Genomic DNA, 24,694 nt, shown 5'->3' with positions numbered 1-24,694 from the left:
TTTTCTTCGCCATAAGCTTAATAGCCTTCGATCTGAGGTCACACTTAGCTTCTTTAGCTCGGGTTTTCCAATTCGCCACTTTCTTCTAGTTCAGTCGTTTCTTCTTGGTGAGTCTTCCTTAGCTTCTCCTTTTCAATTCATTTGAGTTCGTTGTCATGTCCAGTTTAGCTTTGATAGCCTTTAAATGAGGTCGAGGAAGGCGCCTTGACCCAGGTCGATAGCCAAAACGAGGCTATTTTGGGTCCAAAGGCAATCTGTGGCCCTCCTGAGGCGTAGTCATCTCGGGAGGCGCGAGAGGCCTCAAATAACCTGGCATCCACTTCTCATCAAGGTAGAGTGCTAGACAACTTTGGCCCTTCGACGATGACCTTAGACAGGCTCCGGGCCTTAGTACATCAGTACAACCTCCCGAGCGAGCTTTCCTATACCTGTAGGCAACTTCCCTTGGGAACACGATCACAACGAGATCGTGATTTTTGAAGAGCAGTTCACGGTTGGTCTTTGTTTACCTTTGCACCCATTAATAATAGAGGTCTTGAAGTTTTTTAACATTACCATAGACCAGTTACACCCGAACTCTATCCGTAACGTAGTAGGGACCATTTCGCTTTTCTACGATTATTGCCTGTCCCTCAACCTCGATACCTTTTCTTCAATCTTGTCCATCAAGAAGAACTCTTCTTGTGTTCTTCCCGAGCATTGGCGGACCTACTACCTGTCTCCTCGCATGGGCTACAAGCTTTTACACGAACTCCCCAATAGGATCCCAACCTGGAAGCAGAGTTACTTCGTGGTCCGCAGTCCCGCGGGGTGGCCTTTTCTAACCCATTGGAGCGCGGCCATTCAGGATTCCGGGGTTAGACTGGACCTGAAGACAAGGGAGACGCTCCAGTCTTGGGTGGAGCTCGACTTCAACTTCGCGGACTACATCGCCAAAGATAAGCTTGTGCAGACCGGCTTGAGTCCTGGTAGGTCGTCTTGGTGTAGAGTTAGTACTTCACTTTTGATTGTGATGGCACTTTATTCTTGATAATGTTGCTAATGCTATGTTTTTGCTGCAGCTCCCATGAAGCTCGGTGCAGACAAACTTTTTGGGCGGATGAAGGGGAAGAAGCGAGCTTCTAAAAGAGTTCGCACTGAGTCTCCGCAGCCCGCCGTCCCTAAGCCTAAACAGCCTTCTACTGCGCCTTCGATAATCGACTTGATTGAGGAATTGAAGAAGATCCCACCTCGCGCTACTGAGGCATCTTCGGACCCGCTCCTACGACAATCGCTTCTTCAGGTAGTGAGGAAGCAGTTCGGAGTATCCTGACTCCGAAAAATAGCCTCCTTAAAAGCAAAGGCGCGGTGTACGCTGAGGAGGTCACGAGTTGGGCTGAACTATCGGCCACTCAGCTCGGGGCTCGGGCGACTACCCACTGCATGGTGGTAAGTCTTGTTTTTATTTCTTCAATTTGGTAATTGTGACTTTGCTGGTACTAACTCATATTCTTTTGGCAGGTGAACTCCGCCGTGCACACCCTAACGTACCAGTCCGAGCAGTATTTGAAGCGGGCTCTAGCAGCTAAGTGCTTGTCTCGCAAGGCTCATACTGAGCTGAATTTTGCTCGTAGCAAGATCAATCTGCTAGAGAATGATGCACGGGATCAGAAAGAGCTATTTTCGGTGCTGATGTCAGAGAAGGCGGAGCTGAAGCGCGAAGTGGAGAACCTCGGGGCCCTCGTCAAGGACCAGACCAAGATTCTCCTCAAGGCCATGGAGAAAGCCAAGATCAAAGCCGTTGAAGAGTACAAGAGCTCAGAGGAGTTTGAGAGAGAGTTGATCGAAGCTGGATAAGTGGGAGTATTCTCTACATCTCGTTTGGGATTTGGGAAGGGACCCGCCTCAAGTGGAGCATTGAGGCTTGCGAACATGGGAGACAATCAAACTGCCCTTTCCCTTATCATCAGATTGTTGGAGTGCAAAGCAACAACCGAGTACATAGAAGAAATAACTTAAGCAAGAGTAACAAGACTTCATCACTTTAATGTATCTCCCAACACGAAGAAAACTTGGAGGAGCGGAACTGAAAACTTGTAGCATGTTGCCCGTGTAGCTTCTTTATGGGTATTCACAATCGTACACGTAGACATAGCACTCCGAGTACCATTAATCTTGATGCTTTCAAGGCTTGATCCAAATAGTTGGATTGGTCCCTACAACCATTAAGGTGTTAAATGTTTCATTTTGAAAATTTAAAGAAGAATGATGGATAAAATCATTTTTTTCATTTTTCCGCTAATAGATGCTAATGATAAGGAGGATTTAGTCAATTATCAAAAAATTTAAGAATGCTTTAAGACAATATGTAAATAGTAAGGGTAGAGTTAGTTAATTTCCTAAAACTTAAGAATACCTTAAGAAATTTATCTTTAAACATAAAGTATAACAAAAATTACCCAAACATCCACTCTTTTCAAATTGGACAAGGACCTCCCATATTAAGTGATGATATGATGGGACAAAAGCCTCCCCTCCATTAGTAATTCATCAAAATCTGTATGCATGTGACATCACATGTGAGTTAATTTTTTGAGAAACCCAAATTTTCCCTTTAGCAATTCAAATCATACTCTCATATTTTTTTTATGCTGCAATTTAACTCCACAACAAACACAAGCTTCATCTGGTTTGTTTCTCTCCTTTCATTACAAATAATAAGGGCACCCCGCTCAAAGTTGCTCTTTTGCAGCATCGAATTCAAAGTTCTTGGTTTATTTTATTAGTTGGGGGGATGATGGAGGATCCAATTGAGGTCAGGGCCTTAAAGTTGTTGGGATTGGGGTACATTGAATTCAAAGTTATTGGTTTATTTTATCAGTTGAGGGAGTGATGGAGGAGCCAATTGAGGATAGGGCCTTAAAGTTGTTAGGATTGGGGTTCGATTTGATAAATGGTTTTAAGTTGAAACATGCAAAAGGGTATATCCAATGGAAAGTTGGTTGTGTTAGATGAGAAGAATAAGTGGGACATTGTGATTCATGGAGGGGTGATGTTTCTCGGCATCTCAATGATATCAGGTGTGATTAAAAGGGACTAGAATGTGCTTGAGTTTATTCAGATGATGGGTTTGAATCAGTTCTAGCTTTTGTTGTGATTTGAATAAGTTGTTTATATTATTTAATCAAGGATTAAACACTAGAAAAAGAGCTCTCCCTAACATTGCGGAGATGTCTGCACTAATTCCTCTGTAAATAGACAAAATCCCTTCTATCTTTTTAATTTATATTTGTTTTTTAACTCCTCTATTTTCATTGCAAATGGGTAATGGCTTCTTTTGGATCAAAACTAAGTGACACCCCTAGAAATCTTGTTCCATATTAAAACCTCCCAAAGGAAAATCCCATGCTTGATTGTGTTTATAGGGTTTAAAGTTCAATAAATCTTCCTTTTATTCTTTATCAATTCTCTACTCTAACCTTCTTTTTATTCCAAGCTCTTTGAAATATTCGTCGAAAAAGTTGTTGGGTGGGTCAAGTCAAGACAAGACAACCAGGAGAGGTCTTAGTCCAATTTGAAAATAGAGGGAATGTTTTATTATTTATGTGGAAATTCAATAAGGGAGTTTTAAGTGTTTTACCCTATATATTATTATCTATATAATTGGTTTGGGTTTTAATTGATTTGGAACATGAAGAACTAGTACCAACTCAATTATTAATTAAGACAATCGATTTGGTTGATTTGGTTTTGTCAAATATACCCGACCCATTAATAGCTTTGGACCATGGTTTTAAAAGGTTAAAGGCATGGTTGAGGTGTAATGGCCCAAAAATGATGAAACATTGTGAGCACCCAATTTTTTCTTAGCCCTTTTGTCGTACATTTTTGTACCCTTCTTTTAGACGTCAAAACTTGTAATCACAACTAGATCAAATTGAGACTTCACAAAGTCAAAAATTTCTTTTTGGACACAATCAACAGGACAAATGAAAACCTCGAGATTAATATCGGCGTCCAATCAAATATGGCCTACAGGCTTAGGAAACTATAAATTAGTCATGCATCCACCATTCATCATGCCAACTTTCTTTCTAACAACCCTGATCCAACATATCCATTTCCTCAAGATCATGAGGACACAATCAACTAACGAATCCCAATGCAAGTCTACAACGATCAAATTTGAAAGCGCCAAAATTTCATTCTGATGGCCATACACAACTAGATTTAGAAAACCTAAATTAACCATTTCTTTCTCACATCAGAACCATCCACTTGATTCCTCACCTTAATTCATGCCTATCCACTAAATTCCATCACAAAATTATACTTCATCAAATAAATATTCTATTTTAGTAAATCCCATTGATCTGAACTTGTCAACCATAGATCTTCATCATCCCGACCCTATTTGACCAATCATGCCTCACCACTGTGTTCAAAGACCCAAAAAAACCATAGCACGTCAAATTTCACGTCCTAATTCACCTATTTCACCGTTAAAGTAGGAAGGTGCCATTTTGATGTGCCAGATTGAATCGCCATCTCATTTGTCTCAATTTGAAACTTCAAAAGAGTGATGGCCGATGTCAAACCCATTCTCGACCTATTCAAACACTTGGACCAGTAAAATTGAGCCTAATAAACCAAAAAAAGCCCCAAAACCTAAAGATATCCTCACTTAAAGCTAAGAAAAGACAAAATCACATTTAAAAGTTAATCAAATTTACATTTTTTACCGCTAACAGCTCCAAATATGACACTGGCATGACAGGCACGTCTCAAGCTCCCATTGGACACAGGAAACCCATGAAAACCACCCCCAAATCAAATAAAACATTTCACCAAAGAAGAAATCTTGACTAAGCACCTTTTTCTTTAAAAATCCTTACTTATTTTTGTGAAAAAACTTTCTTGAAGCCCAAGCCTTGGACAAATTTCAGTTTTTTATTTCTCTATAAATACTGATCCAACTCAAGCTCAAAGGGAGGCCCTAGAGAGAGAGAGGGGGGGGGGAGAGGGGGGGACAGGGAACGAGAGCTAGAAAGGATGATGGAAAAAAGAGAAGAGAGTTTTCTCCCAACCCATATACTGTCTTCTATTCACCTAAAATTCAGAGGTACTTTAAACCTCAAATTCCAAGCTCACCTCCTCCATTTTCAAGTGGAAGTTATTGCAACCAGAAGCACTCCCTAGCTCAAGAAGCCATTTAAGCTTCATCCTATTTCATCCCTAGCTGCTAGAAAACTTTTGACAAAATACATACGAAAGGTAAGTCTTTCATTTTAACTTTTAAACTTGATTTCGTAATATGTTTTTTTTCTTAGATTTTTTGGATTGCTTAAAGTTTTGAAATGTTGAAGAACCATCGTTTACAATTTCTTCTTGACTGAGAATAGAGGCAGAGAGGCGAGGGTCTTAGGGAAATCAATACATAAGACTCAATAACATCACCTCAAAATTAGTCTTAGGAGAAGTTGAAAGCATTTCCTCCAAATTTAAGAAATTCAAGCAACCATTTCTATTTTTCTTCGTTAGAAATCGAGCTTGAACAACTCTCGTATTCAGTTTCTATAGTAGCTTGGAGAGGGGTGCTTAACACATTCCCTCTCTCAATCCTTCCGGATTTAGAATCTTTTTATTTGGTGCCATTCCCACGGAGAATGAAGTTATTATCAAAGCAAGTAAATCGATTTTTCATATTTGAAAATGAGAGCCCATTTCCTCTAAAAAATGGGTGGCGACTCCATTTCTTTGAACCGGCCATGAGCTTTTTGGAGCTTACAGACATAAGCCTTAAAGTACGACGACGCATAAGCCTCAAAAATTAAATGAGGATATTAATTGAAGTTTATAAATGATATAGCGTGAAATAAATAAATAAATGGTAGAAAGAACATGTGATAAACCAAGATAGAATGATATAAAAGGTACAAATATCCATAAAATTGAAATTTATAAGCAATGAGTTATATGATTTTAGCATTCAACCAAATAATTATAACTAATCAACTAGCACTCATAAACCTTTTATATTTCAAATTTTGAGATACAAATTTTTCAAATTGTTCAAATGATCCATCATAATATTTTATATTATTAAAAATTCCCTTCATCAATATTTCTTTTAGGAACGGGATCATAATGAATCAACAATATAATTGATACTAGATTTCTAGTTACCAGTTTAGGAAAAAAGGAACACTACTCAATTGAATTTATCTATGCAAAAAGAACCAATAAAAAGAAAAGAAATCCATTAAGAAGAGAAATGAGAGATGAAAACGTTGTAGAGTATTTTTCTTGTGGAGAAAATAGAGAAAATAACAAATACTGGATATTAGATCACCCAAAAGTATAAAATAATAAGAAAACCCCACTTAATTTGACTAAAAATAAGGAAAGAATGTTGAAGTTTCTTTGTGGCCATTATTGCATTGAATCTTCTAAAACCCTAAGAGAAATTAAGGCCCCTTTCGCTTTTCAATAAATTATTTACCTTGGTAAATGCATTTACCCGAGCAAGTGTTTCTTGGGAAACACTTACACAGTAAGTGCATTTACCCATTTTTTTTTAATTTCCAAGGTAAATCCATTATCAAAAGGGGCATTTTTGTCCCATCCAAGTGTTGGCAACTTTTCCCCAGGTGGAAAAGTTAACATTTACTCGGGTAAGTGATGCATAGGAAAATAAACTTTCCCTAGTCCCTACATAAATATGAGAAAAGAATATGGGTTTCTTGGTTAATGGGATTCACTTTGACCAACTTTCCCCTTTCAAAATCCAAAAAACAAGGCCCCCTTTAAAGGTATAGAGTGTTGGTCTTGTCATGGACGATATCGATGAATAACTCGGATTGTGCATTCAGCTTGCTCTTATCTGTCAAAGAGCATTAAAAATTCGAAGCAGTTTGCATCCTTTAAAGGTACATTATTCGGACAAATTTGTCCAACATTAAACTTCTAAACCCGTCAGGGCATATTTGTCTTTTGAATTATTCGATCGAACAAATGTGTCACAAAAGAGGTATTAGCCCATTTTAAAAAGATAAGGGAGGTCTTAGTATTTAATATGAACTTAAGGGAGGTTTAAGTCTTTTACCCTTCATTTTACTCTTTTTATTTGGCCCATAACTAACAAAGTTCCCCAGCCCTCTCATATATTTTAATAAAATTTAAAGAAAACATATACTATATATTTTGCATTAAATAATTTAATAATCATTGGTTTTTGAGGCTTATGCTCAAGGTTCAAATTATCGGAAAGGTAATTTTAAGAGACGTATCGGAATACACCTTGGATACGCATGCATATCGGAGAAAAAACTAAGATACACATAGATATGCTTGGAAATACTATAAATACTTTAATAAATCACAAAAATACATCAACAACACTAAATATAAGACCTCAATGAGGTGTATATACATTAAATTAATATATTTTAATGGTTTTATGAAGAAATATATTATAGCTAATTATAATTTCATTAAAAAATCTTATGCTTAACTATAATTTATAAATTATAATTCTTAAGTTTTAATGTTTTATGGGATGAGAAAAACCCAACTCTCCTATCCAACCATAAAACATGCATTGGCACAACTTCTATGTGAAAATATAATTAATAATTATTATCTATTATTCATTTCCAAAAATTATAAAAAATAAATAAACATTATATAATATATTCAAAAAATAGTTATTAAAGAAGAAATTTCAATTGTTTTGTGGATATGATTGATAGATCATCCATAGAATTGTTTTGTGATCAAATGATAAAATATAATTAATTATTTATTTTTTAATTCTAAACGAATAAAAAATAATTATTAAAGAAGAAATTTCAATCGGTCTATGGATATGATAGATCATCCATAGAATTATAATATATTCAATTATTGTCATCAAATGATAAAATATAATTAATTATTATTTATTTTTTTAATTCTAAAAATATAAAAAAAATAATTATTAAAGAAGAAATTTCAATTGCTCTATGGATATGATAGATAAATCCATAGATCTAAAACATATTTAGTCTTTATAGGCAAAGAACAAACTTACATTTTCAAATTTTTTGTTAATTTATATTTTCCCTAAATATCTTCATGAAATTTACTGATAGCACAAAAAAATTGTGATTTTGAATGTAAGAAATGTAGATCAACATAAATTTAAACATTCAAGAAAAAAAATCCACAAGATATTATAAAAAATTTAAAAAATAATTACCTATTTTTTTCATATTTTTTCAAAATTTGAAAAATGTTTTAAAAAATTAACAATTCACACTTGTTTCTTGCAAACTTTTACAAATCTAGCACTCTAGGAATGAAGTTTGGAGTTTTGTAGTCATTTGGGGGTGAAAGAAGGCTTATTTTGGGGGAAAGAAGCTTGCTTTCCCTCTTTAATTTTTGTTTTTAGTTTTTGGTCGTATCTTTTTCGTCAATACGCCCCCGATACACCCCCGATACACATGAAAAAAGACAAAATGTCCGATTTCCATGCGTATCCTGTATCAGTTTTTGAAAGATACGATACAGTACGCCTTGTATCGAACATATCGTATTGAAATTTTAAATGTTGCTTATGCCTTTGTATGCCTCATACCTTTGAATCAGATTTGTGCTTCTTTCTAATAAAGGCTTAGCCTCATATAAAAGCAAAACCTATACCATAGTTTTCAAAATCAGACCGGACTAGATGGTCGGATTGAAAAAACTAGGAACTAATCAGGTGACCGGTTCCATTTTAACCCATAACTGTTATTTTGCCAAAAACCATTGATTTGGTTAACAAACCGCTGACCTAGGCGATCAAACTGTTTAATGGTTTTAGCCATTTTTATTTTTATTTTTAATTTTTTTGCCAAAACAGACTATCCATTCGATTCAAACGGTCAGATTGTTTGACCCGAGAAGTGGACCCTAACCGGTTCGATTTTAAAAACCTTGACCTATACACCTCACCTCAAGCTATAAACCTCATCTCTCAATCCTTAAGCAAACTATGTTCTAAACCTTGTTAACTATAAAAGTTGCTTTTGTTCTTTGCGGCAAGGGGTTACAGCCACCTCCACCTAATCAATACAGCAACACAGGGTGGCTATATATAACTTGAGAAAGGATTAGCTGGATTTGACTTCATTAATCTATTTCCTGTATATTAGAAAAAAGAAAAGGAAAGGATTACTGGCCGTAGGACCAAAGCATTTGACCCACAGTCGCACAATCTCATATTTGCAAGGTGCCAATCGGCTGATTGGTATGGTCACTGGCTCTGTAGCGGATGCACCTGGATTGGGGGATGGGCTACCACACGTTGTGTAGCACTTGCAAGAAAAAAAGTCTCGTATTCATGACTGGTATGGGCTACCCCACGTTGTGTAGCATTTACAGCGGGTTCAAACGGGTGAACCTTTCGATAGCTGTTTGGTGATCTTCTGAACCAGCTGGCCCAAACAGATTTAAGTAACTTTGGATACATCAGGCATTACCAAGACTCTAATCAATCACCTCTCTCTGATTTTCATGATGACCCCATCCCATCAAGTCGATCATTGATGAATTTTGTTTGTTTAAAACACTGGATCCTTCCTCGAACCAAGGTCCTTCGTTCGTCGAGGACAACGACCCCGATGACCTTCTAAAATATTTACCCCGTCAAGAGTGGAGAAGATCCATCCAACCAGACCAGACTCCAGACTCCGAGCAGTTCCAGTTCTACTGTTCGATGTCCATGGAGAAAAGTCCTTCAACTGGGTTCTTAACCCAAGATCTAGGCCTTGACATAGCCCAGACCTTCTTCAAGCCCATCCATCGAACGGAGCCCCCATCTCCCACCAAGCGTCACATAAAGATCACCGTCGTCGGTACCGGCAACGTTGGCATGGCCATTGCTCAGACCATCCTAACCCAGGATCTTGCCGACGAACTCGCCCTCGTCGACGCCAAGCCCGACAAACTCCGTGGTGAGATGCTCGATCTCCAGCACGCCGCTGCCTTCTTGCCACGTACCAAAATCGTCGCCTCGGTAGACTACGGCGTTACTGCTGGATCGGACCTCTGCATCGTGACGGCGGGAGCGCGTCAGAACCCCGGTGAGTCGAGGCTAGGTCTACTTCACCGGAACGTGGATCTCTTCCGGAATATAATACAACCGCTAGCACAGCACTCGCCAGATTCGATATTGATGATAGTTTCCAATCCGGTGGATATTTTGACATATGTCGCCTGGAAGCTCTCTGGTTTTCCTTCTAACCGGGTGATTGGATCGGGGACGAATCTTGACTCGTCGAGGTTCCGATTTCTCATTGCGGATCATCTGGACGTGAACGCTCAGGATGTTCAGGTAACTTTTTTTAGTAAATAATTAATTATTAAAATAGATGCTCGATAATTAAAGGTCGATCTTCGATTGATCATCCGATGATATGGTGGGGGGCATCCCCATTTATTCCTGGACTCTTGATTGGTTGCTTAGAATTATATTACAAGGACATCCACTACGCATTTAGGCGTGACGGACTGACGAGGTCCAGGTTGTCTGAAACCGAGCGCCGGTAAATTAGATGCCGCGTTTGGCTTGGCACGCACGTCACCACTTTTTGCAGACTTTAGACTTTAAATTAGAGCTTTGGAAGTTCAAGAATAAACGGAGGTACACCGTACTCATATAACAATGAACAAAGAGACCTGGAAGACGAGTCCGTAATAATGTGTGGGATACGTTAGCGTTAGTATAGGTGTGCGGTGAAAATGTAATTAGAAACAATATTTTTTTGTCCAAACAGCCAAACTTTTCTCGCCGAATGGTCCGGTGCTTCTTAAATCGTCATCTTTCAACGTGACGACTTTGTGCCACTGAGCAGTGGTTTGAAGAGAGAAAAAAAAAAAAAAAGAATGTGGTTTGTCTTTGTTTTGGGCCTTGGGTGCTTGTTTATATTAGTTGGAAGTGCTTGTACGTACCACGTGCGTGATTAGTTTTATTTTATTTTTGATAACTGCGTGATAAGTTAATTTAGCTTTTGACACTACAATAAACAATCACATAGCTATTGCCTTTTTTTTTTGTAAACACAGGCCATAGTTATAGCCTATAGCTAGTGACATGCGTGGATGGACAAATTAGAAATCAAACTGATTGGGCCCCTGCACTTCAATTCTTACTCCCATCCTTTTATTGGGTTGGGCCCATTGTCCTTTGTTTAGTGCTATTAACCAATCAATATGGGAAAGAAACTCCAATACAAGATTACAAGATTAGGTACAGGTCTGATGTGGACTGTGGACTGTATAAATGGGCCTCATGAAGTCATGATTTGTTAGTTTGGATACGCTCTTCACACAGTGCTTTTCACACCGACATTTCCCCATAAATATTAAATAGAAATACAGTGATGTTCCCGATGTGTCGATGTAAGGTGCGCCCAGTGAGAAGCAGATCTTGACTGAGTGCGCCTCATATGCACTCCACTGCACATCCCCCATACATTGGGAACATCCCCCCTTGTCTCCACTCTCCAACTAGTATTTTTAGATTTTACACCGTTTTGGGTCGGGCTTTCAGTCTGGGCCCATTCAATTTTTGATAAAAGTCCAATCCAAACTGTCACTGGGCTTGGTTCAGCTAATAAGAAACAGAGAACTTCTGTCCCGTTTGATCAGGGGACCATTTTTTCACTGGGCTTGGATCTGCTACACACACCCACCCATAAGAAATTGTTGCCGCACATGGAAGACATCTATTGTACTGGTGTGTTGTCATTCACGGTTGCACTTGCACAGATATAGTCTCTTGTGGATAGTGTGGGTAGCAGATCTAGAATCCTTTCCTTTTTTTTTACTACCTTGTTCCACAGAAGGCAAGTGCATTTTTTCACGGTTGCATTTCTTTGCAACCAGATCAGATTGGCACCCCACAGAGGGCATCCGACAAGCGCCCCACAGCACCTCTAACCCATGTACTGGGAACATCTCGCCATTAAGTACAGGAGATGTTTTCAATGCACGCTGAGATGTTCATGTGGGGCGCCAATATGATTTTCTTTGCAACTCCCAACAAAACAAAGACACATCATCGGTAGAGAGAGATCATTACGTACTTTTAAATTAAAAAAAAAAATTAATGTGTTCATGTTTTATTGGGGTTGGCAAGAAAGTGCTCTGCCCGTGGTCTCAACAGATGTATTCAGATTCTCTATGCCCCAAGCCCCCAACTTATGTTGAGATATTCTTTTATTAACATCAGCAATTTAAAGTTGTAATATAATTTGGAAAAGTTTAGTCATTGTATTGTCTCTTACTCTTTGGGTGAAGCTTCTATTGTCTCTTACCCTTGAAGTTCTTAGTGTTGGCTTTGTTTCACTGTATTGTCTCTCATTCGGTGAATTATTCTTTTCCCTAACGCATCTTCTTGTTAGGCATATATTGTTGGGGAGCATGGTGATAGCTCGGTGGCACTATGGTCGAGCATAAGTGTAGGAGGAGTGCCGGTACTGAGCTTTCTTGAGAAGCAACAGATTGCATATGAGAAGGAAACGCTAGAGAAGATCCACAAGACAGTTATAGAGAGTGCGTATGAGGTGATACGTCTCAAGGGTTACACTTCTTGGGCAATTGGGTATTCAGTTGCTAACCTTGCTCGATCTGTATTGAGGAACCAAAGAAGGATCCACCCCGTCTCTGTCCTTGCCAAAGGCTTCTACGGGATTGATGGTGGGGAGGTGTTCTTGAGCTTACCAGCTCAGCTTGGAAGGGGTGGTGTCCTGGGCGTGACCAACGTGCACCTGACGGAGGAGGAGGAACAACAGCTCCGTGATTCAGCAAAGACACTTTTGGAGGTCCAAAATCAGCTTGGTTTGTAGTAATATATACTATTGTTTTTCTTCAATTTTCGAGAGTCTACTACAGTCTGCTTTCCTACTTTCAAGTGGATGTCTTGTGCTTGTAAGAGAGAACTTCCATTTCATTTTCATGAAGGAAAATTAAGTATCCAAGCAAGGTCATAAGTTGGTTGATTTATGCAGTGCCTGACATATACACAACAAAAATTTCCCATCCAATCAATCCCTTCAGGTCTTTCGAGCTGTTTGAATCTAAAACTTAATAAGCAATGCATATTTGCAAGTTTTGCATGTCGAAATGCACTACCAATGGATCAATGCCTTCAACCTCTGAAGCTTACCAGTCTCTCTTTTTTTCTCTGCCATCTTGGACACATCCGATATCTTTCTTGCAGTGGCTTGTTGCTGCTTCACCTTTTCTTCGTTGGCCTTTCTCTGTATACTTTTAATTTCCTTCTGCATCTTCTCCAGGGCTTTCAGTCGTTTCTTCTCCAACTTCGCCTGTTTAAATAACATACCTTGCAATTTTCAATTCTACCTATCGTACAGCCTAGTTGACTTTGCCGTTGATTTTTAGCAGTGAGAACCAAGTTACTGCATCCGCACTCCCTGTAACCACCAATCTGAATCATTGAAATGCCCAATTACCCTACAGAAAGAATATTTAGTCATCCTTCCACCAAAGATTCTCCTTTCTTAATGGTGGTAGAACATTTGAATGATCCAGTTGATGACCACAAGAATATGGATTACAGAAATAACATCTATGGTCTGAAACCAAAGTTCAGTTCCACCTTTACTATACTGAATCTAGTAGTAACAGCAAAATTGGCAATAAAGGTTACCTCGACTTCAGTCATTTCCATGCCAACTCTTGCTGTCTTCTTGATCTCCCATAAATTTATTAAAGCTTCCTTCCTTCTCAGTCTGTACATAAGAAATGGAGATGTCAAGTGTCTAGTAATGTAAAGTTCCATTCCTTGTTATGTAACTGCCCATATTTGTATTACTGTTTAACTTTAAAGGGTCAGCTGTTGAACCGGAAAGGGGACCAACCAGTACTGTAAGGTATCTACTAATTAGAATTTTCTTACCAAGCTCTCCCCATTTCCCCGATCATCCATGTTCAACAGGAAGGCAAGCCTGGACAGGTCAATTCTATTTACAGTCCCCAGGTTTGCTAGAACTTTCCAGGTTAGGTACCTTTTCTAACCATTACTGGTTCTACTTTTGGGCATTCCAGCTATTGTAACAGAGGTCTATAATATGCACACTGCTTTTCTCATCATTCTCATGCCTATAACTAATTCACCTACCCACCTGATACCCAAATAAAAATTATGCTGACCAAATGAAGCATCAGAAAGTTAACCAAATCTGAGACACATATATCTCTATCTGCTTGTGGGTTTGAATTAAGGAGAAGATTCCATACTTGTCCATGAGTTTGTTTGATTTGGCAGTCTTCCACTCATCGAGTTTGGCTTCAATTTTGTTCCTCTTGATTCCAGATATGAACTCATGGAAATGTCTTTTACCCAGTTCAGCTGTAGGCCCATGGTTCCCGTTTAGTCTATCCACATTAGATGCCCCACATGTGATGACGGATATATCTGTATAATCAACATCCAAATTCAAATATGACCTACATACATTCATGGACAAACTAAAAGAATTCAAAACAGATCATAACTATTTTGTATAAACACGATGCAGAGTACAAACCGAGGGATAAATTGGATACAGAGGGAGCCTCTCCGATTGAATTCTTGTGGCCTTGATTCTCTTTTCTTTCCTTGTTGCTATGCTGCGATTGGTAGGTGCTGTAATTGATGGGTTGGTTACTGCTGACTCTGTGCATCTCCTGATGAGTGCTGCAGTTGATGGGTTCGCTGCTGGCTGACACACTAATCGTGCTGGGCTCGCATAGAATTAGCCTTCTATATGTCCGAACTGACTTGGCCTTTTGATTCGGTTTGTTTCTTGGACAGCATTCTTGCTTAGCATGTTCACCAACTAACACAAAAATGGAAAAGAGATGAAGGATTCATAGAAAAATCCCAAAGAGATATTGGCAGGAAAGAAATAAAAAAAACAAAAGTAATTTTAACACAAATGGAATTTAAGTGGATGAATATTAAAGAAAAACCTTTGGAAGGCAAACGATAGTTGTTCACGCTCTCGGTCTCTTCTTTGGATGGCGGTTTCTGATCCTCATCCGAGAGAACACTAAACCACTGGAATGCAACGAAACACCATAAATATGAAAATGGGAGAACACGAGTGGTGGACTTAAGCATCTGAATCAATGGTTCTTGAATCATTACCTGATTCGTTTGGGGTGAAGACTCAATGGGAACCTGAAACAAGTGATGCTTCGAAGTAACAGAGGACGACCCCAGGTACACAGGGCTGCAAACAGGGGGAGGAGAAGATAGGGTGTGGAAAGTCTCCGGGCTCCATGTGCCTGTGCTAACCCATCCGTCGTGTTTCACTCCGAACGTCTCCGCTGAACATGTAGAAGCATCGGCAGCGGACTTAGCACCTTCCCAGACGCTCATGGCTGATGGCTCGTATAGACTGAAGCAACCTGAACTTGTACTGCTGAATGCGGAAGAAACAGTAGATATATAATCTTGCTGAATGCATTAATTTTCTTGAGTATCCTTTCGGTTTTCTTGTCTTGGTCTTGGATTGACGGGGAGGAGGTGAATCAGGTGATCAGATCACAACAAAATATCAGAAATTCAGAATATAGACTCTGTGTGATCGGGTCTTCGATTGTCTATTTGTTGCCAACAAGTGTCACCGCACCTAAACCAGCGCCCAGAGGATACCCAACCAAATATTATTCAATAAGAATAAATAATACAAAATATAATATGCAATCAAGAAATTGGCATCAATAGAGTTTATTTTTGTTGGCAGGAAATTATATCTCCCGTTCTTGTGCTCTTTATTACACCTGTAGCACCAGACTTAGTTACCCAACTTGTAAAATGTTGAGCCCATTTAAGGCCCAATCCCTTGAACATTGCATTGCCATGAATTCTCATGGAGTCTTAGGTTTCGTTTGCATCTCCACAAATGATTTATTTGGGTAAATGCATTTTATTCGGCCAATTGTTTAAAAAAAACATTTATTTAGATAAAAATATTTCTCAGTATTCTTTTATTTACTAAGTAAAGATGTATAATGACTGATATATTCAAAAAAGTAAAATTATTGAAGAGACAAATTATCCCATTATATTTCAGTGGTTTTAGCTTGCATGGATAAGTAATTTATCTAAATATGAGAAAAGTATTATAAATTGCTGGGAAATCGTTCTTTTATGTGAAACTCCATAATAACAAAATAGGAATGTGGATTTATTTATTTTCCGCGAGACTAAATATGTTTTATTACCAACAAAACGCTATTAATTCTTTACGCACGAGCGACTGTAGCCTCACATTGGGAACATCTACCGCTGCAATCGCTGATTGGGATGTTGTTGGCATCGATCCGAACTCCGAAAAGAGTGGCCCAATATAAGGGGCCATAATGGGCCAAGTCATCATATGATATAGAGGCCCATCAGTAAGGAGATGATGTGGTGTGTGTTGGCCCAGAAATGGAAGACTGGCCCATTCGAAAACCACAATATGGCGAAACAAGACGACTCTGGTTTTCGTCCTTTTGGTGGAAATTGGAAAAGCTCGCGCGCTGATCGAAGATGTCAGGAAGATTGAGCAATGTAGCGTCTCGAATCATGGGCGGCAACGGCGTTGTTGGTCGATCCGTCGCTTCCTCTCTTCGCCTCCGCTCCGGCATGGGTCTCCCCGTTGGCAAACACATTGTCCCTGAAAAACCGGTATCAGAAAAAACTCATTTATTAAGCCCTAGAACTATAGGGAAACGAAAGTTAGACTGTTATAGGCTTATGGCTCTCTTCTCTTGATTTAGTAAACCCTAAACTTCCATCAATTTCTACTTTGTATTTTAGCTCCCCGTAAACGATGAGCTGGTTTGGGACAACGGGACTCCATTTCCGGAACCCTGTTTGGACCGGATCGCAGATACAGTTGGAAAGGTACAGCCCCCTGCCTTGAATTGTTTTTTTTTTTTTGTGTGTGTGTGTGTATGGGAATTGAATTTGTTTGTTTTTCGAATTAAGTGCTGATTGTTGGTTACATTTCTAGTATGAAGCATTGGCTTGGTTGTGTGGAGGGTTGGGGTTCTTTGCGTCTCTCGGGCTATTAGCTGTCTGGAATGACAAGGCCTCCAAGATACCATTCGTAAGTTGCAAATCCATGCTCTATACTGTGAACTTGCTAATATCTTTTATTTTTGGTTTAAAAACCGTAGGTTGTAACAGAAATTATTACCCTATTCATTTTCTTATTTGTTGTACCTTATTACTTGTGTGGATGCGGGAAGTGTGTACCTTATTACTTGTTCATCTGTTAACATGTCACTCACTATGAGTGGAGCCATCAATTAGAAAGACATACCGTCCTATCAGACTTATCTAATTAGTATGACCAAATTCAAGCATGACTTGAAGTTTTATTTTTCTGATTAACATTCGTAACAGAATATTGAATCGGTATGGTTATTGTGTGAGAAAACAGACCTACAACACCAAGGCCCCTAATGTTCTTTATCCAATTTTGCCATAGAGGAGATGGGAGATGACCTTTCTTTTGGTTGCCGGGGGGTGGGGGAGAGGAATTCCTTGTATCATACATATAGATATGTGGGTCCATATGTGATCCTAGTTTTGTGTTGTGTTTGAATCAAATCACAAGGTTCGATTAGATCATAACTTGGATTGTCCTTGTAAAAAATGCATGGAACACATCCATCTGCTATCTTCTTTCTGTAAATTTTCCTTTTCCTCACTTTTTTTTCTTGATCAATAACAACAAGATTTATATTAAAGATTAAAAAGATAGACACAAGAGGTACAATATACACAGACATTGAGAGAAACAGATTAGTCTCTCCCTGAAAACCTATAAGTTTTACCACTGTGCCCAGAACAAACTCTCCCTCTCCACCCCTTGCTTGGCTAAACCATCTGCCATAGAGTTAGCAGACCACTTAACCCATTGGACCTTTACTTTGACATCTTTTGTTATCCATTTGAATTTCTTTTTTTAGAGAACTATAGATCCACATCCTCTATCATTGCACCACAACCAACTTACCACCTGTTTGGAATCTCCTTTCCCCCACTTTTGAGTATAGTACTTGTAGCAAAACCATGGGAGGAACATGTAGAATTGGAAAGTTCAAATTTTGAAATATTTACTAAAACTTTCTTGCAGTTAATCATCCAGAAAAGAAAGATTTGAGATGTCAATTCAACAAGGTATTATTTTAATACCTTGTGTTAAAAAGTTGGGAACACGTAGATCTCAAAAAGTTGCTCAAAAAAAAAAAAAGATCATCCCAATTTGACATCTGAGCACAAAGTTATGGTCTTTAGAAGTTTGCATTTATGTGCTAAAAAATTTCAAAAAACAGGCCGTTTTTCTAAAACCGAGACTGGGTCTTTGGCTTTCCGCTTTGACCGTCCGAGTCAGCGGTTTTGGCCAGTTTGTACCCAACCGGCTGCTCTGGTCTAGTTTTCTAAACACTAGTTTCAAGTCATCACTATTCTGACATGCTTCCATCTACAGATGCACCATTCAGTGATTTAAAAGGCCAAGGCGTAGCCCCTTTTAGAAGGTACACACCTAGTGCACCTGATGCACCTTGTGCCACAGCTCAAGTATGCAACTTGGTTAAATTTTGTGTGTGTGTTTTTTTTTTTTTTGTGCTTTTTGAAGCATGGTGGCTGGTTGTAGGTCAGGGGTTTTGTTGTGCGGAGATATAAGAGATCTTGTCTCTCACTGACTTTTTATTTCATACACTTTTTATATCTTTGCTCTGTAAAATTTTCTTTTTATTTCTTTAATAAATTATGCAGTTATTGATTAAAAAAATTAAAAAATGCTAGTTTGTTGTTATAATTGTTACCTTGGAGGGATATATCATTTTTAGTATCAGGACGAACATCCAAAGTTGAGGATATCTGCCAGGGTGAAACAAAAGCAAAATCAGACAAGAACATCAATGTGGTTGTAAAAGATTTAAGTAGAAGAAGAGAAAAGAAAGCTGAACCGTTTTTAACACTCAAGAGGGTATTCTGGACTGCAAGTCGTTTTGTCTGATTTTTGAACAGTTTCAACTACATTGAGCTCAGGTTAGGATTTGGACCCTTTGAAAATTTAACAATTTCCCTATCCAACCCTGCCCAAGTTGCACACCTAGTTGGGTGTATAGATTTTTAATAAGACTATTTCATAGTAAACCTTTCCACGATTTGATATGTTCCAATTTGCCTAGGTAGGTGGAACAAATTCCATGACTGTCAAGGTAATTAGGTGAATCTAGTTTCTAGGTGTCTTTATTATGTACTTCATAGCTTGGTGATCCAGTAATCTCTAGGATTTTGCATTATATAGCGTGCACAGTAATACAATAAGATGCATGAAATCGCTAACATAAGATGATAACGAAAATATATTTGTATGTAATTCAAAGAAACATGTTGAGCTTCATATTGTAATGGTATATATATCAGAGCGTCATAGTAATTGAAAAGCAATGTGACTTACAACAGTAAATTAGTAATTGAACAAATCAGAGAAAGAATGTTTCAACAAATAAGCAACATAGAAAATATGAAGACCCTATCCTCTCTTCTTTTCATCAAAGTTATGGAGGCCCTAAGCAAGCTTGTTCTTTGGGCAGCTGAGGGAGGTTTTATCCAAGGTTTTAAAGTGGGGGTGGGTAGAGACCAATTTTCCTTATGACAGTTTGCTGATGACATCATTTTCTTTCTTGACTCTTCATCCGATCAGTTGACTTCTCTAGGCTTCATTTTAAGGTGGTTTTAAGCTGTCTCAGGTCTCAAGATTAACCTTTCTAAGAGTGCATTCTTAAAGACTGAAGATGGGCTACCTGACCCCACTTTGGTTAGCTGCAAGGTAGGGAAACTACCCTCCACCTATCTTGCCCTTCCCCTGGGTGCTAGGTGCAGTTCTAAGATCTGGGACCCTGTTATTGACAGATTTGATAAGAAACTTTCTCTATGGAAACCTAAATACCTTTCAAAAGGAGATAAGCTCACCTTAATCTGGAGTGTTCTTTCTTCACTCCCTATCTACTATCTGTCTTTATTCCAGATGCCTGTAAATGTTGCAAAGGTCCTAGAGAAGAAAATGAGGGAATTCATTTGGGTGGGTTGGAGGAACACCTTCAAATTCAACTTGGTGAACTGGAAATTTGTGTGCCAGCCTAGAAAACTTGGAGGCCTCGGCATCAGAAATCTCAAAATGGTAAATAAGGCCCTTTTGGGTAAGTGGTGCTGGAGGTTCAACAAGGAAAGATACAGCCTCTGGAGTTATTGAAGACAAATATGAGCTTAGAAATTTTGGTTGGGACTCTGGTCCTAGTCTATCTCCTAAGGGATGTGCTTTATGGAGTAACATAGCCTCTATTCTACCTGTTTTTTTGAGGGGTATCAGATGCAATGTTGGTAAAGGCAATTGGCCCAAATTCTGGCATGACAGGTGGTGTGGAAACCAGACTCTACAGCAGAGATTTCCTTCTCTTTACGAGATTGCTCTTGACAAGGATGCTGTGGTTGAAGACTGTTTGATTCTGTGAATGGGGAGGCTATTTGGAGTCCCACTTTCAGACAGAAACCTCAATGATTGGGAAATCGGTCCTCTATTTGAGCTGTTAAATCTAATTCAAAGCATCTAGCCTAATCTACAGACTGAAGATGAAAGATTTTGGGCTTGGAGCTAGGGGTGAGCATTCGGTGTATTTGGTTAAAAACTGAACTGAATAAACCGAAATAACCGAAACCGAAATTTTTGGTTCGGTTTTTGGTTATTTCGGTTAAAACTGAATTTAATTAATATACATAAAATATTATATATTATAACTTATAATATATAATATTTATTATAATATATATTATGAAACTGAATTTCATAATAATAATAATAATATATTAAAACAAAAACTGAAATTCCTAAAAACCGAATTAACCAAAAACCTTAAAAACTGAAACTGAAATTTTTGGTTCGGTTTTAACCGAATAATGCTCACCCCTACTTGGAGCCCCTCAGGAAAGTTCTCCCCTCAGTCATTCTACATTAACTTGCTTCCATGTGAGGGTACTGACTTCCCACGGGCCTTGATATGGAATTTGTATGCCCCTTCTAAGGTTTCCTTTCTGGTTTGGACTGCTGTGTTGGGTAAATGTCTTACCACTGATCGGCTGCTCAGAAGGGGGATGCCCCTACCGAACATCCTTTGCCCTCTATGCAATGAAGTTCCTGAATCCTCCAACCATCTGTTCATTCACTGCAGCTTCTCCTCCCAGCTGTGGGATTTGACCTTCTCCTGCTTTGGAGTCCATTCTTGCCTACCTGATTCAGCCCTTCAGCTCTTGCAAGGATGGTCTCTTAAGGGTTTGAACAACAGGGTAAATCAATTTGGAGGACTTTCCCTTCTGCCATCATTTGGGCCCTCTGGAGGGAAAGGAACAGTCAAATCTTTTTTGCAAGCCGGACCTTTCTTTTGTTGACACTCTGTATATTCCCATTGTACAGGCTCTCATTATACATGGGCTGCTACTCTTTACTTTAATACAATTCAATACTTTACCTGTTTCAAAAAAAAGAGAAAAAAGAAAATATGAACAATTAGACACCAGCTCAACAAATGGAAATCTGATAATCTCTTTGGATGCTGTCAATCAGTGAATTCCCTTAAGAAAGTGGAGAATAGAGTTTGGTCCATGTATTCCAGATCACTGATTTAAAAGGCACGCCTCAGGCGCGTATAGGCACATAGGCGAGGCGCATTTTGGGGTATGCGCCTCACCCAGGTCCTAGGCGCACCTCTTTCAAAAGGCGCGCGCCTGGCGCCTCAGCCCAGGCATGCGCCTTTTTAAAATTTTGCGCTTTTTGCTTTTTTTTGAGTCTAATGGCTGGGTTGGGGGCTCTGCCCCCGGACCCCCGACCACGCCCCTCAAGGCAAGCCCGAACAAGTCTATGTTAGGGTCTGAAATTCTTATTTCTCACATAAAAAATATGAAAGTTGTAAAATCATTATTTTGTTCATTCATTCATTGCAATAAAATATCTTCCTAAAAGGCAATGAAAGTTGTAAAATCATTATTTTTTATATGAGAAATAAGAATTTCAGACCCTAACATAGACTTGTTCGGGTTTGCCTCAAGGGGTGTGCTACAAAGGCGACTCAAAATCAAGAATGCAATATGTTTTACATCACATTAACCACTTGAAGCAATGAAATTAAGGAAAAAAAGAGATTGTGGGTTTTACATGCTTGAAAATGCTTTATATGTTTTTAATTTTTAAATTTTCATTTGAATACACTTTAAATGTTATGTTTATGTATTTTAATTTTAGATAATAGGTTTTTTAAATCATTTATTTTAAAAATTAAGTTTATATTTTTATTAACATTATGTTTATTTTTTTTTAATTTTTTGCATTTTTTAATTTTTTTTTGGCATTTTATTTTGGAATTTTCTGACTTTTTTTTTGACTTTTTAGCTTTTTTTTTTTGTAATTTTGTGCCTTTCTTAAAAAGGCGCATGCCTCGCCTTGCGCCTTGCGCCTCAGGCGCAAATTGGCCATTGCGCTTTTTTTGCGCCTTGCGCTTTTAAAACACTGTTCCGGATGTGATTGGGCCCAAGCTTTGAGTGCCATTTTAATGATTGGGATCTGACCTCCTAGCTGATCTTTTGGGCTGGCATTCAACAAGTGAAGAACTGAAGATTTCTCCTTTGCAAGTAGATCAAAGTACTTGGTCCTCAAATCACAGAGGTTATCCCCTGGGTGGGATTCCATTCTCATTTTCTTTTAGGGAAAGCTCAAATTTATTCATTGAGATTGCTCCTTTGAGGTTTGGTTACATTATTTCATGGCATTTTGGGAGACAATAGCTCATCCCAAGAGATCTGGCCATACATGCTATGCTTGGTCTTTTAGTCATTTCAACAAAATGGGACACATCCTCCTTTTTGATCTTTGTTTCAACCTTACTGTAATAGGTTGAAACCATACTTACCCATTATGACTGGTGCAGCCAATGACCACATGGACCCCAGTTTTAAAAATAAAATCAAAGCTATTTTAATAGGAATAACAAGATCAAAGCTGCTTTAATAAACAAATGAAAGCCAAGCAGGATACAGTTCAACCTTTCTACTCAAGATTGAGAAATTATTCCTATCCTCTTGCGAATCCATCTTCCAGGGAGTTGTCTCATCTTGGAATCCAATTGACTGAGGTTTTTGTTCTGGCTGCCAATGATCTAGCTTACATATTGAAATGTTTTAGCACCAAGTCCCATTCAATATCAGTCTGAACCAGCTAATTACCACAAATGAGTACTGCTCCATTTCTAGTCCTTTAAGGCCAAGTGAATAGCCGGTCCTCAACCCTTCTGCTAGCAACATGATCTCATCCTTAATGGCTGTTGTTTCCTCAGTAGGATCCAAGTGCACCGCAATCACTTCCTAATGCATTCTTTGATTTTATCATTTGCTTTTCAAGATGAGGCCAAATAATAAAAAGAATAGAACTCCTAAACATTGATTATTTTTTGTGTTGGAAAAGTAACATTGGTTAATTTTTAGCTGAATAATCATCTGCCCAAGCTGATGATTTCTTTCCTTTTTTTGTAATAAAATACTTTCTTTAAAGTATGAATACCAGAATAAAAAGAATACAACTCCTAAACATTGATTATTTTGTGTTGGAAAAGTAACATTGATAAATTTTTAGTTGAATAATCATTTTCCCAAGCGGATTTTTTACCTTGTTAATCCTTGAGGTTGGACCCATTGGATGATGGGTCCCTGATTGTGCTAATGTTGAAGCACATGTTGAGTTATGGTGCTCTCACTCTGATCTTCTAGCCAGATTGAAAAGAGTGCCTTCTTCACCTTTCTTTATTTTTTCTCTTGTAATTCCAACTCATAGGCAAACTGAATACCTCCTTCCCCCTGGTGATGAAGCCGCCCCCCCGCCCCCCCCAACACGAACCCATAATACAATTCTCCTTTTGCTGAATCTAACAGAACTTACCAAGTTTATTAACTTGCCTATAAGATGAATATTTTGTTTTTTTCCTCAAAAGATGTTTTTTATTTCAGCTAAAGTTAAGGACAAATTGAATCAAACTACCATGTAATAAATAAGATCCACATTAGGTGGCATTAGATGATTGAATTGTATTGTCCATGTCTCAGAAAATTAAGATGAGACACCTTTAGTTTTCTGCTTGCTTATCCCCTTTGTAGTTACCTTAAAACCGATATACCTTCACTTGTTTGGTGTTTCTTTGTTCTTTATTATGGAGCTACCACTTTGTTTAGATGCATTTTGCATTATGCTCGTTATGGAGCTACCACTTGTTTTGGTTGCATTGCTGTGAAGATTCTAATTGCAGGTTCTTGCTACTTAATGCTTTCTAATTCTGCTGTTGGTGGTTTCTCTTTTCATCTTCTTGTCAGACACCAAAAGTATATCCATATGACAATCTGCGAGTGGAGCTGGGGGGAGAGCCATAGGTAGCCTGGTTGATTGTTTCTCCAAGTGTTATTACTTATTAGATCAGTAGTGCACCTCATGTATTTTTCCTTTTGTTTACTGTGTTCCTCTGTTTGAACAATTTGAACAAATGGAAATAATGCATTTCTTGTCATTGAATTTGAAATACCATTTTTAGTAATTGAAGGAACACATATTGGCTGTTGCTGCACTCACTTGCAGCATGA

The 24,694-nt window shown here is 38.4% G+C and overlaps 3 protein-coding genes across 5 annotated transcripts; 2 read left to right on the top strand and 1 right to left on the bottom strand.

Annotated features, from left to right (window-relative positions):
- Positions 1–9,021: 9,021 nt before the first annotated feature.
- LOC148848190 (L-lactate dehydrogenase B-like) lies at positions 9,022–12,987 on the top strand. Its single transcript, XM_088950246.1, has 2 exons — positions 9,022–10,336; positions 12,408–12,987. Exons 1-2 carry the CDS (start codon positions 9,719–9,721, stop codon positions 12,849–12,851), a joined length of 1,062 nt encoding a protein of 353 aa, XP_088806372.1. The 5' UTR covers positions 9,022–9,718; the 3' UTR covers positions 12,852–12,987.
- LOC148848189 (uncharacterized) lies at positions 12,829–15,684 on the bottom strand. 2 transcript variants are annotated; one of them, XM_088950244.1, is made up of 6 exons: positions 15,158–15,684; positions 14,980–15,067; positions 14,556–14,846; positions 14,266–14,443; positions 13,676–13,757; positions 12,829–13,331 (listed from the first exon to the last, which is right to left on the bottom strand). In XM_088950244.1, exons 1-6 carry the CDS (start codon positions 15,389–15,391, stop codon positions 13,134–13,136), a joined length of 1,071 nt encoding a protein of 356 aa, XP_088806370.1. In that variant the 5' UTR covers positions 15,392–15,684; the 3' UTR covers positions 12,829–13,133. The 2 variants fall into 2 exon arrangements, with proteins under 2 accessions (XP_088806370.1, XP_088806371.1); XM_088950245.1 differs by having other exon boundaries at positions 12,829–13,439; positions 15,158–15,678.
- Positions 15,685–16,506: 822 nt separating this feature from the next.
- LOC148848188 (NADH dehydrogenase [ubiquinone] 1 beta subcomplex subunit 8, mitochondrial) lies at positions 16,507–24,694 on the top strand. 2 transcript variants are annotated; one of them, XM_088951025.1, is made up of 5 exons: positions 16,507–16,687; positions 16,820–16,906; positions 17,016–17,111; positions 18,501–18,549; positions 24,431–24,694. In XM_088951025.1, exons 1-4 carry the CDS (start codon positions 16,550–16,552, stop codon positions 18,519–18,521), a joined length of 342 nt encoding a protein of 113 aa, XP_088807151.1. In that variant the 5' UTR covers positions 16,507–16,549; the 3' UTR covers positions 18,522–18,549; positions 24,431–24,694. The 2 variants fall into 2 exon arrangements, with proteins under 2 accessions (XP_088807151.1, XP_088807150.1); XM_088951024.1 differs by lacking the exon at positions 18,501–18,549.

Source organism: Nelumbo lutea, chromosome 6, assembly GCF_056320005.1.
Source record: "Nelumbo lutea isolate HS-2025 chromosome 6, American lotus-T2T, whole genome shotgun sequence".
Taxonomy (NCBI): Eukaryota; Viridiplantae; Streptophyta; class Magnoliopsida; order Proteales; family Nelumbonaceae; genus Nelumbo; species Nelumbo lutea.
The sequence above is the reverse complement of the archived record's forward strand: the minus strand, read 5'-3'. Positions and strand labels throughout refer to the sequence as shown.